At 33.4% G+C, this 16,695-nt stretch overlaps 1 protein-coding gene across 3 annotated transcripts in view; it reads right to left on the minus strand.

Moving 5' to 3' along the window:
- Positions 1 to 1,333: 1,333 nt before the first annotated feature.
- GNPDA2 (glucosamine-6-phosphate deaminase 2) overlaps positions 1,334 to 16,695 on the minus strand; it is a 28,803-nt gene continuing 13,441 nt past the window's right edge. For all 3 annotated transcript variants that reach the window (XM_069593051.1, XM_069593052.1, XM_069593053.1), the window contains 3 exons: positions 14,489 to 14,673; positions 8,867 to 9,041; positions 1,334 to 3,053 (listed from right to left, as the gene is read on the minus strand). In XM_069593051.1, coding sequence (XP_069449152.1) covers positions 2,992 to 3,053; positions 8,867 to 9,041; positions 14,489 to 14,673 — 422 coding nt within the window. In that variant the 3' untranslated portion in view covers positions 1,334 to 2,991. The remainder of the gene's footprint in view (positions 3,054 to 8,866; positions 9,042 to 14,488; positions 14,674 to 16,695) is intronic.

Here is a 16,695-nt window from a genome sequence, read left to right on the forward strand (position 1 = left end):
TAATTGAGACTGAAGCTTTAAATACCTTTGTTAAGGTCACACAGTCAGTAAATGGCTGTCTTACTTCAAAGCATGTCTTAGTAAATAAACAAGAGGGCATATTGTATTATAGTAAGATAATTTAGCCACTGATTTTTGTCCTTTACCTTGAATGAATTCAATGAGGATAAGACTGTCAGTGATAAAATTTATATAAGGTTGTTATGAGATAGTGGCAGTTTACTTAAAATTGTGAATAGAGGTTAAGTAACGTGTGGCTTAGTCCTAGTTACATAACCAACCATCTTCTTCATTTCTTCTAGCTCTAGTAGATCAGATGGATTATGAGATCTAATGACAGTATTATTTTAATGTAATTTCTGAGATGTTCTGTCATACCATTATGGCCAGGGGAAAGTTAGAAGTTGGTACCTGGCACATAGCATGTACTGTGTGTCTGCTGTTTAATATTTGTGCCTTACTTGTATGCTTACTGTAAAAGACCTTGATGCTGGGTGCTGGGAAAGACAGGATGAGATGGCTGCATGGCATCATCAACTCAATGGACATGAGTTTGAGCAAACTCTGGGAGATAATAAAGGACAGGGAAGCCTGGCGTGCTACAGTCCATGGAGTCGCAGAGTCGGACACAACTGAGCAACTGAACAACAAAAGTATTCATACAGCTTGATACTTTCTTTTCCCTTTAACCTCTGACTTTTTAGGAAACAGTTTTACTTTTAGTAGTAGTACAAAAAGTATTTCTCAGATTTTTTTTTTAGCATACTCTTCTCTCCCCGGCCACTTTAATAAAACATGATTTAGAGTTGTGTATTCCCCCAGAGTAGCAGTCCCCAACCTTTTCGGCACCAGGGACAGGTTTCCTGGAAGATTTTTCCACTGCTGGGGGGTGACTTGGGGATGATTCAGGCGCATTACATTTTTAATAAAATTTTATTATTATTATTTTTTGGCTGTGTTGGGTCTTCGTTGCTGCATGGGCTTTTCTCTAGTTGCAGTGTGCAGGCTTCTCATTTCAGTGTCTTCTCTTGTTCTAGCACACAGGCTCCAGGGGTTCAGTAGTTGTGGCTCCTGGGCTCTAGACTGTAGGCTCAGTAGTTGTGGCACCTGGGCTCTGCAGCATGTTGATCTTCCTAGATCAGGGATTGTATGTCTCCTCTGCACTGGCAGGCAGACTCTACCACTGAGCCACCAGGAAAGCCCTCATTATTGTGCACTCTCTATTATTACATCAGCTCTACCTCAGATCATCAGGCATTAGATCTCAGAAGTTGAGGACACTGCCCCAGAAGACCTTAATTATATTACTAAGATTTCTCTATACATTAAAATATCATAAACTGTATTATAATAGCCACCATTTATTGAGTTTAGTATGTTGACAGCCACTGTACTGAGCTCTATAGACAATCCCTCATTCAATCTACACAACAATGGAGGTACAGGCACTATTACCCTATTTCATAGGGGAAGAAACTCAGACTTATGTATTCCCCAGCAGCATCAAAACAGTGGTTTCTTCAGATCACAATGCTTAGCTACCATGCTTTATTGCCTCTTGTGGAAATATCTTCAACAGACTTTAATTACCAGGTATGGGACTGGGAGATACTACTAATTTCACCAATTACTCAAAAACTATTTATACTCAAGTCTATTAAAACTTCATTATCTAGAATTAAAGCAGCATATTAAAACTTTATTATCTAGAATTAAAGCAGCATATTTTATCCTAACAGTCTTTTTTATTTTTTAATTTTCTATTTAAATATTTTTAAGACTATATTTCAATCACATAGGCGATTAAGCAGGTATATAAGCAATGCTTCTACTAGGTGGGCTTATAAAAAACAAAATATGCAGAGTGAAAAGTATTTTTCACTCCCTAAGAAGCAGAATTTGTATAGGCAGAGGCATTCTCTTAAATCTAATTGCATGATGACAACAAATAAAAAGTATTAATAAATGCAATCTCATAGCTACTATTAAATGTTAGAATATTTCAGATGCATGTGTTCAATTTTACTTCTGGAAATAAAATTTAGATAACTTAATTGTTTATTACAAGCTTTATTTGAGTTAAAGATAGAAAACAATATACTTTTATTTGCAATTTAATGATGCAAATTGTTATGCAATCTAAAATAGTTTACAGTAATTCCTTTTATATTTCATCATATCCTTTTATATAGTATATATATGTAAGGAATAAAGCTAATCGTTTAAGAGGTTTAATAATTTTCCTTAAAAAAAAATTTCCTTCAGTGTGTTTCTAGGTATAAAGCTCATAATTGCCAAAATACGTATATTAAGTGCATGAACCCAAGTCATTAAATAAAACTAAGGTCACATTTGTAAAAAGAGAAAAAAAAGTGCTAAAGAAGACGGTGCACAAAAAACATGCACTTAATACATACTTTCCATAAACTAGTTTTAGGCACTGCCATCTCTTCAGATTTGCTGTACCAACAATATCTAACAGGACTTTTGATGTCCAGATGCTACTGCAGAAAGATGACCAAGGCAACCACGTGCAGAAAGCTTGTATGTAATGCAGAGAAAACAAAGATAGCATTCGGAAGTAAAGGCTTGCAATGACAGTTGTATGATACCTGAAAGGCTTGGAGTGTTGTCCTGTTATTAAAAAGTTAAAGTCTAATAATGCCACTGGAGTCATATGAATGATACTTGATGTACAGAAGTCACCTTTAAAATGATTTAAAAATTGTAAATAGGCAGACATTTCTGTGGTGTTACATTGACAGTGTGGCTTCTGTAACAAGTAGCTGATCGGTTGAGAGCCAATGATTTCTCCTAAACCCTAGTATAAAATGGACACATTGTAAATATGGAATGTTTAATATAGATATTAGACTTCAAAAATGACAATATTCAAAAATCCCCCAAGTTTTAATCATATTGCATAGCTGAAAATTCATATATGTATAAAAGTGTTCTGTTCATTCAAGCAGAATTTTGATCCAATCTCCTTCAATTTCCTTCTTTCATACTGTACAGTGGGTCCACAAGTTTATTGTGCACATGCATTAAACCTTAAAGAAAAAAAGCACATTTCTAGTTTTATTTTGAACTGTATCTCATTTACTTTAGAAAAAGAAAGATTTAATAAAATATAACGTATGTTAGCTCCCACCTAATACAAAATAGTTGCATTTATTGGAAAGATGCAAACAAAAATGTTTTAGACTGTTTAGTTTTCCCTTCTCTAGAGGATCTTCTTGACCCAGGAATCGAACCTGGGTCTCCCATACCGTAGGCAGATTCTTTACTGTCTGAGACACCAGGGAAGCCCCCAGTACAAAATGGCTGTATTTATTGGAAAGATACAAATAGAAATGTTTTGGAATGTTCAAACTACCTAGCAAGTATCAATTTATGGTTATGAAATCGTAGATCTAGAATGGGGTACAGGTTCTTTGTAAGTAACCAAAAGTAAGAGCAGTTTTGGCTTTAGAATTTCAGTATGACAAAATAACAGATTTGAATACTAATTATATCTAAAGTCTATTGAGTTTGACTCTGAGAAGCTCAAACTCTAGTCACACTCTACTGAGGAGCTCAGAACTGTTATGTTAGTTCTCCAATATACTACCCTATCCACTCATCTGGCAAATTATTTTTCACTATTTTTACATGGGTGTTTACAATAGGGGTTGATGACAAGTCACTCAGACAAGTTTACTAAAACAATGTAGAAGATAACCTATTAATTTCCAAGTAAATTTAAATTTCATCTTATAATTGGCATGCTTGTAAACTCTCCTTAATTATTAAAGCTTCTTGGGGAAATCTTCCAGTTACTCATGTCTTTGGGGAAGTAGATGATCCCAATTAATCAACTAAAGATTTTACTTGGAGGTCAGAGAAATCAGTTAAATTTACCACGCTGTTAAGAACATGGAGACTGGGGAAAGGGACTAATGTGGTTTTCTTAAGAAATGGAATTACTGGATTGAGGACACAGGGTACTTGCTAGTAAGAAAGTGTTCTTTATCAAAAGACTACAGAATCACTCTAAAATTCAAACTGTGAAGACCCATTTTTAAGAGCTAAGTAGAGGGACATGTAAAGAACATTAAGGTCCTACTACATGTAGTAGGAGAAAGATCAGGAGTGGAACAGTCCTGAGAGAATTATTCACTAGTGCAGTTGAAAGAATGTTAATTACTCAACAGCTTACTTCAGTGTCTCATGAGCACCTCAGACTTGTTGACAAAGTCCAGATCCATTTTCCCCTTCTATACCATTTCTTTAAAAATGTTAGTATATGGTATTATCTATCCTTTGCTGAGCTGCTAACGCCAGACAACTGAAATTCACAGGTGATGTTTTTTCTTTTAAACTCAGGAGCAAGACTGGTTGACATTCCTTTCAAAATACATCGCAAAGTAGCTATATTTCTTCATCTCCACAGCTGGTTGAAGCTACTTTCCTCTCTAATTTTACGACCAGCTCAACACCCTATTTGCATACTTTTCCCTTGTCTAATTAAAGGAAAAAAAAAAAAACTAGATTATACCATTCCCCTACTTAAAATTCTTTTATTGCTATGGTCACTTAGAAAATAATTTAGATTTTAATCTATTGTCTTTGTTTATCCTTCTGATCTCATGTCCTTCCACTTTCCCCCTTTTATGTTACACTCAACCCTGGCTTTGTTGCTAATACCTCAGAAAGGCTAAACTTGGTCACAGTGCCCGGTCTTTATATTTGCTGTCTCATTTAGCTGGGAATGCTCTTCTCCCTGAGCAAAGCATGATTTTTCTCCTTTAGGCTTACTGGGTCTCAACTTTAGAACAATTTGCCCTCAGAAAATAAACAGGTTCAGGACCTTACATTTACTGCTCTAAATTCTGGGTCTATAAAGATGATGGATACATGGTGGAAACTCAGTAAACATTTACTGTAAAAAAATCTGTGAAGGTTCAGTGAGATGGCTTCTGGGAAGCTTTTTTTTTAACATAAACAAAATGAATTTAGAACATATATTGTTAAAAAGGAGAAAGGGAGAGAGTGGAGACCAAGATTCTGTAACTCAAGGTCCTTAAGACTGAAAAGTATCAAGAGCAGTGGCAGAATGGCTAGACATGGAAGGATGCTTAATCATTAATGATAAATTTAGAATCTTGGAGGTAAGACTGGAGGGACTGAAGTTAAAGTGTTCCATGCAGCTGGAGAGAGAGAAGGGTCAAAAGGTTAAAGGGAGTAATGGGAAGAGTTTGAAGACATTAAAGCAAGGAGCACAATTAACCCAAGAAATGAAAGAATTATGTATAAAAAGAACTAAACTAAGCAAAGGCACTTGGTTGGTTCTGCCTCCACCTCAGGAATATGACAGCTATTTAGCTATCTGGCTTTATATATAAAACGAAGTAACCTCTGCTCAAAAGTTCAAAATAGAAAGCAAGGTAACTTAGCATAGTGCATTAAAGTCCTATAATGACGTTTGGTTTCTATGTCTTAGATAATGTAATTTCTAATACTTGAATGTGTCTATAGTGACAGTTCCACAAGTTATTCAACCTTCCCTTCCATGCTTACCAGTGCTTTGAAGATAAAAAGCCTATGATAAAATCCATGAGAATGTGGACAAACCAACAAATACTTCATTTATTTGACTGTTTCATGCAAACTATCTCTGAAGCTAGATTTTAAATTACTTATTTACTGGCATGTGTTATTTGCTCAAAAAATGTTAATACATAAGAATATTTTTCTCAGGGCTAATAACTCCTCCAATATTCTTTTGAAAGGTCATGACATGTGAGCCCTCATTTGCCTTTTCACTAAATTTTTAAAGTATAAGCAAGCCCCATTTTAGCTTGTACTTTTAAAACAATATATTTTGTTTTCTATTCTACTAAGAGGAACTTTTTCTGCTACTGTGTTAGTTCATCCTTGCACCTGTGCTGTTGATTATGCCATTTTCTTGAAAGCTAAATGCTAGGCATCTTCAACAGCTCTCAGTCCCATCAGCTCAATTAAAGTTTTCTTAAAGTACTATATAAATATAAAAATCTCCTCCTTAATGTACCTTGGATTTCACAGTGAATGACATAATTTAGGTCTCAAACTGAAGTGGTATCAGTGTCACGTGTTTATCCATCTACCTGCCCAACTTCCTAGAATTTACCAAGTGTCTCCAATGTGCTAGGTATCCTTTGAGATGCTGAACTAATGCAGTGAACCAAAACTAAAGTCCTACCTTTATGGAGCTACATTTTATTGATATTTTCTCAAATCACTTAATGAGCCAGTTTTTATGAAGAATGCCAACTACCTTCAGGCAGGGAAACTTACACTTCTTTTGAGTAATACCACAGGAGACAATATATTTGAAGGCACTGTTTGAACTCATGTTTCCTGGCTGATGACATTAACTGGAAAATATAATTTACATTTCCCAAAAATGAACATTAAAGGGTAATTTTTTATACTGCAGAAGTTATCTGCTCATGAAAAAAATTTACCAGATAATTATCTCTAAATAGAACCAATCTTATTTAAAACAAGATTTAACTGAAAAGTTTACAAACAGTATGTAAAAAGCAGCAAAATGGAGACTGGAGAGATCTGAGAGTTTAGAAGATACAGGTCTTCTAGAGTATCAGCTCTTAGAGGACCATTCTACTTGATATAATTCACCTACCATTTGCTTAAAGCTTTGACCATGGCAAGAATACATCAGAGCTTAGAAATGCACAATGTAAAACATCAAGATAAACATTACAAAGCCAACTCATAAAGTTTTTTTTTTAACTAAACACTAAGATAAAGCAACTTGTACATAAGATGACTTGTACATAAGCTAAAGCAACTTCCTATACAAGAATGTGATAAAAATAAATAATTGCCACTTAAATCATAAATAGAAATAAGTAAATTCTAATGAGAATGATGAAAATGTATAGACTTCTGACATGCTGCCTGAAGAAGAAAAGCTAAATATAGATTTTATGGTTTGGTTCAATCTGAACTCATTCAAGGTCTATCAAGCTATTGGATATTGGAGTAGGGCTTAAAAAGGATAAAACAAAACAAAATGTTCACCATGATGATAATGTCTTGAAAATATATTACTTCAAGGACATAGCACATAGGTTTTATTTGAAAAAAAAAAAAAAACTGGAATAAAACAAATTATTAAAATGTTTTCCTGTGATCTACTTATATCTTTCAAAAGATATATACTGAAATAAACTTCCATTTGCTAATGAATTTTATTGATTTAGATGTAGTTAAGATTTCTTTAGGAGCTAATAATTAGAACCCTTTAAGATTCCTGTTGACACTTTTAAAGGGATGGTAGAAGAAAGAATAATGGTATGAATGGTATTTGAAGAATTAAACTATGCGATTCGTTTCCTCCAGTATATCTAGCAATAATATAATAATGAGGACATGACAAATATATAGAATTACATTTATAACATGTATATATTTATGAAGTCAACCATTCTACCTTGTATCAAAATCCCTTACTGTAAAATGAGGTCTATATATATCTCAGAACAGTATCTCAAATCCATTTTTCTCCATATTGAAGGAGGCATCCTGACAGAGGCTGATGTCCTGAATCTCTTCAGAAATATGTTCAGCTTCATAATTTGTAAGTGACTTAACATCCCTACTAAGCCTGTTAATTCACCTATAAATGGGATTATAAGAGTAGCCATGTCATAGAATTTTGAGGATTAAGTAAATCAGTAAGTATATTATGTTTAAAATAGTGCCTGGTAATATAAGTACTGGCTGTTATTATTTTCTGATAAAAACCAGACTGATCAGACAAGTATAGGGGGTTTATCTGGGAATTACTTGTGCTAGAAAACGGCAATGTTAAATGAATCTCCTCTAAACTTGCATTAAAGTATGTGGATATTGAAGATTGCTTCTGTTAACTTTGTCAAGGAATCTAATAGTTGTGATGAAACCTGGACTACATGGAAATATATGGGTAAAATGCCATCAAGAGCTCTATCTCATTCATAACCCATAACTGAGCTATTCTCTGTTTTTACCTGTCAAATTACTAATTACAATTTTCAGTTTAGTTTGGTATATTTGTGACTTGGTAAAAAGCTGGTAATTTAACTGATAAAAATATAAATGACTAAAAGTAATCTAAGTGTTTAACATAAGGGAAACATTTAAGTAAACTATGACATCATATAGCCATTAAAAATACTTTTGAAGAATATTTAGTAAAACAAGAAAATTCTCACAACAGGTTAAGTGCAAATACAAAGCTCTATATCTATGATCAAAATTTCATGTTAAAAATGAGACTATTTTCCCTGTTTGCCAAACTTCATTTGTACTACAGTCAAGATTTTTTGACATTCACACACTCCCACGAACCACGAGTTTCCTTTAAACTGAATTTTCAAGTTATTACTATATTTCATGAATATGAGATGCTGAAAAAGTATAAGACATGCTATTATTTTATGTACCACTAAGGAAAACTTGCTACCAAATAAACTATATGAAGTCAACTTTAAACATCCCAATTTCAAATTAAATAAATGTGAAAAAAGCAGTATCTTAGAGCTAATAAAATACAGTAACCTCTTTAACCTTGTCAAAGCAATGATATCCATGAAATACAAGTTTGGTTGGTTCAGTATATATTTTTTCTAATATATATTATACACCTAGTTATTAGAGTAAAAAGATTAAAAATATATTTTCATTCATATTATCACCAGTATCCTAACTACATACTTTGTGAACTACTGACCTATATATATGACTAATTACATCATATTCAGTCACATTAAGTTTTAATTGTTATCTACAATGGAACATTTGCCCAGTCTACTTTTGAAACTTCAATGCTCACCTTTAAAGTATTTCACAGTTTTAACTCTTAATTCTAAAGTAGCATCTTCATCACATACAAAAATAGTTCGGGGATGCTGCTGGAAAGCTGAAACAGTCCACATGTGATTGACTCCTTCTTCTATTGCTTTGTAGAGAGCAAATGCCTTGTGTGCGCCTGTAATGAGGATCATTACCTGAAAAATCATGAACAATTCTTAAAACACGTTCAAATGACCTAGAAGCTCTATTTTTTAAAACAAAGAATTTAGCACCAATATTTTTCTGAGGATTAAAATAAAAATAAATAGCTCCATATTTCTTCATAGTCAAAGATATTTATTTCTACTCTTTAAGGTAATAGGCAAGCACAAAGTAAACAAAGTAAAACAGTATCTTGTAATGGAGTATTACTAAATATACCATAATGCCTATGATATTTAACACATATAATAGTGATGTGCAGAAGAGACCTGGGAGAATAAAGAAAAAGAAACAGGCTGTTTTGTAAAAGCAGAGTTACATAAGTTACATAACCAGGAATGATTTACCAAATTGCTCTAGTCCAGATATGTAATAGATATTACTTTGGAAAAGCAAAGGACTCTAAAACAATAGATATTTTAAAAGTATTCTAGAGTCTGAAGACTGTTCACTGAATAGGTTCTATATAAAGCTATTTTGGAACAAAACTAGATTGAAAGGATTCAGAATCTACTTAAATATAGGAACTATCCTTTTTTTCTCTTAAGACTCATATGTGTTACATAATTAAGACCCATCCTTAGGTACAGAAAACCCAAGCTCTTGGTCACAAATCCCTAATAGCCTATGAGATAATTCAAAGAACATGTACAAAAGTGAGTAAGTGTATAGATGTCTGAAAGAATCATTTCTTTAACATCTTTAGCAGTAACTCAATCCTATTTTACAAGTTAAAAGTTTAAACTTTTAAACATTTTTTCTCATTACAGTTAACTAAAAAATAAATGTTAAGGTGGTTTTAATTCTAAAATATCTATAACAATGTAAAAATTCTATATTTCGTATTTTATTGCCAGACCTTCTAAAACATGGAGGAAATTAAAGATTAATATACCAGATATTATTGTATTTCTTTTATCAAGATTCACTACTTTCCATTTTGGAGCTATATCTTGAAAAATATTAAAGCCCAAAAATGCATTTACAATGTGTATGAATTGTACTGTTTTTATCGATACTTGTTCTTAAGTATAGAAATCTCAGTTCAGTGAAGAATTAATATGCCTATAATTAAAGGCATTTTTAAATTAAAAGTACCTATGATTAAAAGCTTTCTTTTAAACATTAACAATGCTTGATATAATAAGGTAAGCAAAACACTGATTAGTGGCTTTATTAATTAGTTTTCCTTACTGGAAATTAAAGACACAGGAGTTAAAACAACAACAACAAAATATTCAAGTTCTTTGCTCTGTCTTCTATCCAGAATCTTTGGAATTAGAATCAGGGGCTGTTAGGTGACTATTATGCAATCTGGCATAAATCCTTATACTATCATTTGAAAAGTCTCTTTAAAGCAACTTTAACACCATTAAATGGGAATATGTAGTGATAATTGCATGATAGATATTTACTGAAATGGACATTAATTTATTTCAGGAGTTTTAAGATGATTTGGTGGTTTCAAAGTTAAACACTGAACTTAGCACTTTCTATGAATCATCTAACTCTTCAAAATAACAGCATGAGATAAATACTATTCTTATTTTCCTATTTTATAGATAAACTGAGGCACAGATATTCAGTACCTTGCTGAAGGTCTTGGTAAGGCTACTATATAAACAAGAGGTCTGATTCCAGCAACCACATCCTTAACAACTACAATAAGACATATATAACCTTTAATTGAAAATTATGAAGACATATCTGGAGAATCAGGAATTGAAAAACATTGTTCTCATAATGTAATTTGATGTTGCTAAGGTGACCATTTCTACTCTATCTGTTCCACTATTTTTCAAGGAATAAGAGAATAAATATGAACAAGATTTAAGAGTAGCTCCTGTCTGAAACCAAGTCTTTAAGGATAAGCAGAAAAGGGGGCATTTCAGACAATTATGGGTGGTCCATAAAAAGCTATAAATTTGGTAAGGCTGAATCATAGGGTAATGAATGGAAGTGGCTAAAAACTGACTGAAGTTTGATGTATGAGCCTTTTCATGCCAAACAAAGGGGCTGGATATCATCTTGTAATGAAGTAGCTGGGAATCAGAGACACATTACATACACAAGTAATAACTAAATTATGTTTTTTTTTTTAAATGGGCTATAATATAGAGAATAGGATAGGTAAAGAAAGGAGATAGGCATGAAGTTTAGGATGGGTTTGCAATAATCCTCAAAAATAAAAACTGATACAGACCAGAAGTAAGGCAGTTCTGATGAGAGCTGGTCACTTATCTCTAAGTTAAATGGTGGAATGTCGTGACTGGTATGATGTGAAGAAGCCTAAATGACAAAAGTTTCAAGCTCAGATTATTTTCATGGAGAGTGCTGCTATTCACCAAGGGAGGCAAAGACAATTTTGGTAGAAAGATGAATTTTGAACAATTAAAGGAGTCACTTGAAAATATGAATTCTGCAGCTTCAGAAAAAGAACTGGCTAAAGACTGGTAGTTATCACTGTATTGAGGGCAGTTGATCTTTCTGGAATAGTACTAAATCTACTGAGAAGAGTAATACAAAGTGAGACTGCTGTTGATGTGTTAATTAAACAAACAAAAACATGCACACAAAGAGGTCACTGAGAAGACTGCCCAAAAGTGTGCATACTGGATATACAGTGCTAGGATGAGAACCCAAGGCAGATGGAGGACTGACTGAGAAAGAATGGCCAGGAAGGAAGAATAGCAGTAGTTTTATGACAGAAGAAACAGGAACAGATGATGAAAAAGAGGCCCAGGAGGGTAAGACTTGTAAAAGGAGGATGGTTTTAACAGTTAAGAAATCATTGGTGACGTCTCATATTCAGTAAGTCAACAAAATAAAAAGTGGATTTTTAAGTTTTAATGGTCATCACAAAAATAAATGTTCAAATTATTATATATAACAACTTTAAAGATGCTACAACAGTTAAAAACAATTTTGTGTCTTTTCTTTTGAAATTACCTTAAAAATGTAAGCATTATCTTTAAATATATCTCAGTAAAAATAAATTTTAATGCTTTGAGGGTAAATTTGGCTTTCGTCAAACAGCCAAAAGTTAGTAAAAATCAGATCTGATAGGTTAGGGAGATAGCCAAGCTGTGGATAGAACCAACCTGTCTAAAATGAATTATGGGCAAAAATAACTCATTTAAACTGTTTCTAACAGTAACTGAATATATGTGATAGGCAGCATACTGTGTTAGATATACATAACTCAATAATGCTTGGAGATTATAAATTAGGAAAAGATATTAAACAACTAAACAAAAAAAAACAATTATAAACTGCAAAAAGTGCTATAAAGAGAAAGAACAGTACAGTAAAACAGAATAAAAGACAGTAATTTTGATTATGAGGATTATGGTTAGAAGAAGGAGCTCTGAAAGCTGAAAAGTGAATGGTGCTATTTTAGCTAAGCAAGGACTAGAAAAAGTGTAACATTTCACAGTTAACATCAGTGTAAGGCCTCAAGCCAAGAAAGGAGTGAAAATTGCGGGCAGTGACCTGTGTGGTTCACGATCTAGTAGATAATTCCTAAGTCTTAAGAAATCTGTAATAACTTACAGGTGCCACTTCCAACATGTGTATGGAAGGTCCTCATTATCTGAGCTGCCCAAATGTGAAGATACTCACTGATGCACTGAAGACTTAAATCTCCCAGTCAAACCTACTTTCCACTCAACAGACGCATCTGCCCCACACATGGATCCAAATTTTACATGTACTTGCAGTTATTGGAAATGACATTGAAGAATAACTCACATCAGAGTTAAAACTACTAGCAGATGAAAATCTGTATGCATTGAGCCCATTAAAATTGAAGATAAACAAATCATTAAGTATAATCATGTGATACTTTTTTCAAAAAATGTTATGAAAAATCTAGCAGCATTATTTACGATAGCCAAGACAACAGGAACAACCCAAGTGTGCATCAGCAGAGGGTTGGTGTAAGAAGATGTGGCTTGAGTGTACACACACAAATATTACTCAGCTATTAAAAAAAAAAAGAATTGGTGCCATTTGCAGTAACATGGATGAACCTAGAGAAGAATATCATACTAAGTGAAGTAAGTCATACAGAGAAAGACAAATATAGCATTCATATGTGGCACCTAAAAAATAATACAAGTGAATCTATATAAAACAGAAACAGATTCACAGACACAGAAAACAAATTTGTGGCTACCAAAGGGAAAGGGGGATAAATTAGAAATATGAAATTAAAAGACACAAACTGTAAAACAGCCAAGTAACAAGGACTTACTCTATATGGAAATGATCTGAAAAAAATATATAACTGAATCACTTTGCTGTTCACTGGAAACTAGTACAATATTGTAGGTCAACTATACTTCAATTAAAAAAGAATGATATAATGATAAAGCATTAAAGCCCTTAGGAAAATGATGAAGCCCTAGTAGTTTTGTCATAATTTTCTCTATAATCATGCCGGGAATAAATGCTATGAAGTGAATGGTTTCATGTAATTTTGTTGGAAAACCTGAACAAAAGAAAAAAATCAAATGTCTGAAATAACTCTCTTCTAAGAATTAGCGTAAGAACTGCATTATAACTTAAATCTTGCTAGGTGTAAGAATCTTTTTCCATAACTTTGAGTTTTATATTTTAGAACTAAGATTGCTCTGAATTATTTTCAATTTATTTACTATGAAAAAGGTCTTTTTCATAAACCAATTATTATTTTCACATGAAAAACTCTTACATTCTGAATGACAGTTCTGTTTATGTATTCAAGCCTAGATGTATTTATATCAAGATCAGTTACTTATTCACCATACATCGTCTACATTCTTTCCCCTGAACCTATCCTATCCTGCTGCTAAGGGATGGAGTTTTGGGGTTTCCATATAATTTAACTACTTATAACCATGAGCTGACTATAATTTGGTCTGTTATTCTCAGGGCAGGAAATAAAAGATGAATTAAGAACTAAAAAATCTAAGAGTCTGCTGTTCAGAACTCTTACCTTCTTAAACATACCAAATTTAGAACAGATCACATCTTAGAGGGGTTCTTTATCCACTGGAAACCAACTAAGCTATGCTTCTACAGTCAAGAAGCACATGACACTAAATTACCTTCAGCCTCCAAAAGCAGTTTAATGTTAATTAGAACTGCATCTTTGCTGTAACAAGTCCTTTCCCAAAACTATATATAAGTGTGATGTTAGGACCTCAAATTGTGAAACAGGAAGAGGCAAGTGAAGCAGTACCTCAAAAGAGGTGGTGCCTGATTTTTAATTTTCAGCTCCAAAGACTTAATTTACTTGAATTCTAAACATGGCAATGAGCCTGACAGCAATTACTGAAAGCTAGACAACAATTTATATTGCAAATATGATTAAATCAAAACCACTTATTTGACACTATAATTTCTCCAAAATCTACAAACATCAAAGGAAAAACATCAAAGAACATTTAATTCTTACTTCTCTAGCATCCATCACTGTCCCCACGCCAACTGTTAGAGCCATAGTTGGCACTTTTGATAAATCTCCGTCAAAATATTTAGCATTTGCCAAAATGGTGTCCATTGCTAGAGTCTTTAATCTTGTCCTTGATACTAAACTGGATCCTGGCTCATTGAAAGCAATATGACCATCTGGACCAATTCCTTTCAAAAGAAATACATACATACACACATATACACATAATTAAATAAGGTTTCTCACATAAAGTAAATAAGTTTTCTCCAACTTAAACATGATTTTAAGACCAAAGAAATAGTCATAAACATACTTACCTTGTTTTATCTGACAGCTGAATTTCTAATGCTACAGTAAGATATTTGTTCCTATATTTGATTCAACAAGTATTTCAATGTTTTCCATATGCTTAGCATTGAGCTAGCATGATTTTAATAGCAGCAAAATTAAGTATCACTTTATATTAGAATAACACTTTATAGTGTATAAAGCATTTTTCACATGCATCATCTCAACATCAGACATATTTAACAATCTTGCAATACAGTCAGATTAGGCATATCTATTTACCTCATCTCCCCCACCTATTTTTTAAACTCAAAGGAAACTCTGATGCTCAAGAATCATATATGACTTATTCAAGGTAATAATTTAGTCAATAACTAAGACAAAATTCAGTCTAAATCTTCTGATTCCTAACCTAGCAGTCTTTATAGTCACAGTTTAACTTGCTTGCTTCTTAGTCTAGATAGGGCAGTTAACTACTGGACCTCTCTGTAGTATAGCTTCCTCACTTATAAAAATGTCTACATTGGACAAGTTATTATCTAAGGCAATAGTTTTCTTCAAACTTTTTTTAAATGTAACCTATAGCAAGACATACACTTGACATTGCAATCTAGTACACATATAAATACAATTAAGAACTGCATGAAATAATACTTACTAGGAGTCATTCAAGCTACTTTTGATTCCATTTCATTTCATTTACAAAAGGGAAATGCTGAATGTGACTGACCATACTGATTTCATAAGCTAATAATGTGTGACAACCACAATTTGAAAACACTACTTTGAGGAGATCTACTACCAGCTCTAATACTCAAGACTGTCTCTAAAATATAGGTAAGAATATGACATTTCTTATTTGAAGGAAATTGGAGGTTAAATCTCTTTATAAAATCAAGAATCTTCCTGTGTAGTTATTACTAAATCAAGTTTTACATACATGGACCCTACTTACTAGTCAGATTGCTGGCAACTTCAATCAAAAAATAAACCCACAAGTTCTCCAGGTCAAAATATCTGTCATACTTATATTCTGCATATTTAATGATACATAGATATATCTTATTGATTCTTAATGCATAATTCTAAAAACTTCCCCAGGCTACAACAGGTAAAATATGACAAAGAGTAACCTGGTTTTGAAGGAAGAAAGAAACGAAAACCTTAGGAAGCAGGTATCAATTTATTTAGTTGCTAAGTCATGTCCAGCTCTTTGCAACCCCATGGACTGCAAAAAGCCAGGATCTTCTCTCTGTGGGATTTCCCAGGCAAGAATACTGGAGAGGGTTGCCAATTCCTTCCCCAGGGGATCTTCCCAATCCTGGGACGGAACCCACATCTCCTGCATTGGCAGGTAGGTTTTTTACTACTGAACTACCAGGGAAGCCCAAGATATGAACTACCAAAGCACAATGTATGCTAAGTTGCTTCAGTCGTATCTGACTGTTTGCAAACCCATAGACTGTAGCCTGCCAGGCTTCTCTGTCCATGGGATTCTCCAGGCAAGAATACTGGAGTGGTTTGCCATTTCCTCCTGCAGGGGATCTTCCCGACCCAGGGATCGAACCTGGACCTCTTATGTCTCCTGCATTGGCAGGAAGGTGCTTTACCACTAGCACCAGCTGTGAAGCCCTTAATCTAAGGAAATCTTTAATAATACAGGGTTAACTTTTAATCTAGTACATAGAGCCCAGACCTATATGTGGTTAATGTGCATGCTTTGTTTCCACTATTAAGTATGTATGTACTTAGGAATTTTAAACCATAGATATGTCTCTCTCTAGATTTGTAAAACGGTTCTGCCTTTCCTCTTCAGTATAAATCTGCCCAGATACTTTTATTTATTTTTCTCTATAGAGGAAAGGATAGAAACAGGAAAACAAAGAGTTCTAGAAAAAACAGGAAGTCCTCCAAGATCAATT

The sequence above is a fragment of the Ovis canadensis genome, chromosome 6 (genome assembly GCF_042477335.2).
Source record: "Ovis canadensis isolate MfBH-ARS-UI-01 breed Bighorn chromosome 6, ARS-UI_OviCan_v2, whole genome shotgun sequence".
Taxonomy (NCBI): domain Eukaryota; kingdom Metazoa; phylum Chordata; class Mammalia; order Artiodactyla; family Bovidae; genus Ovis; species Ovis canadensis.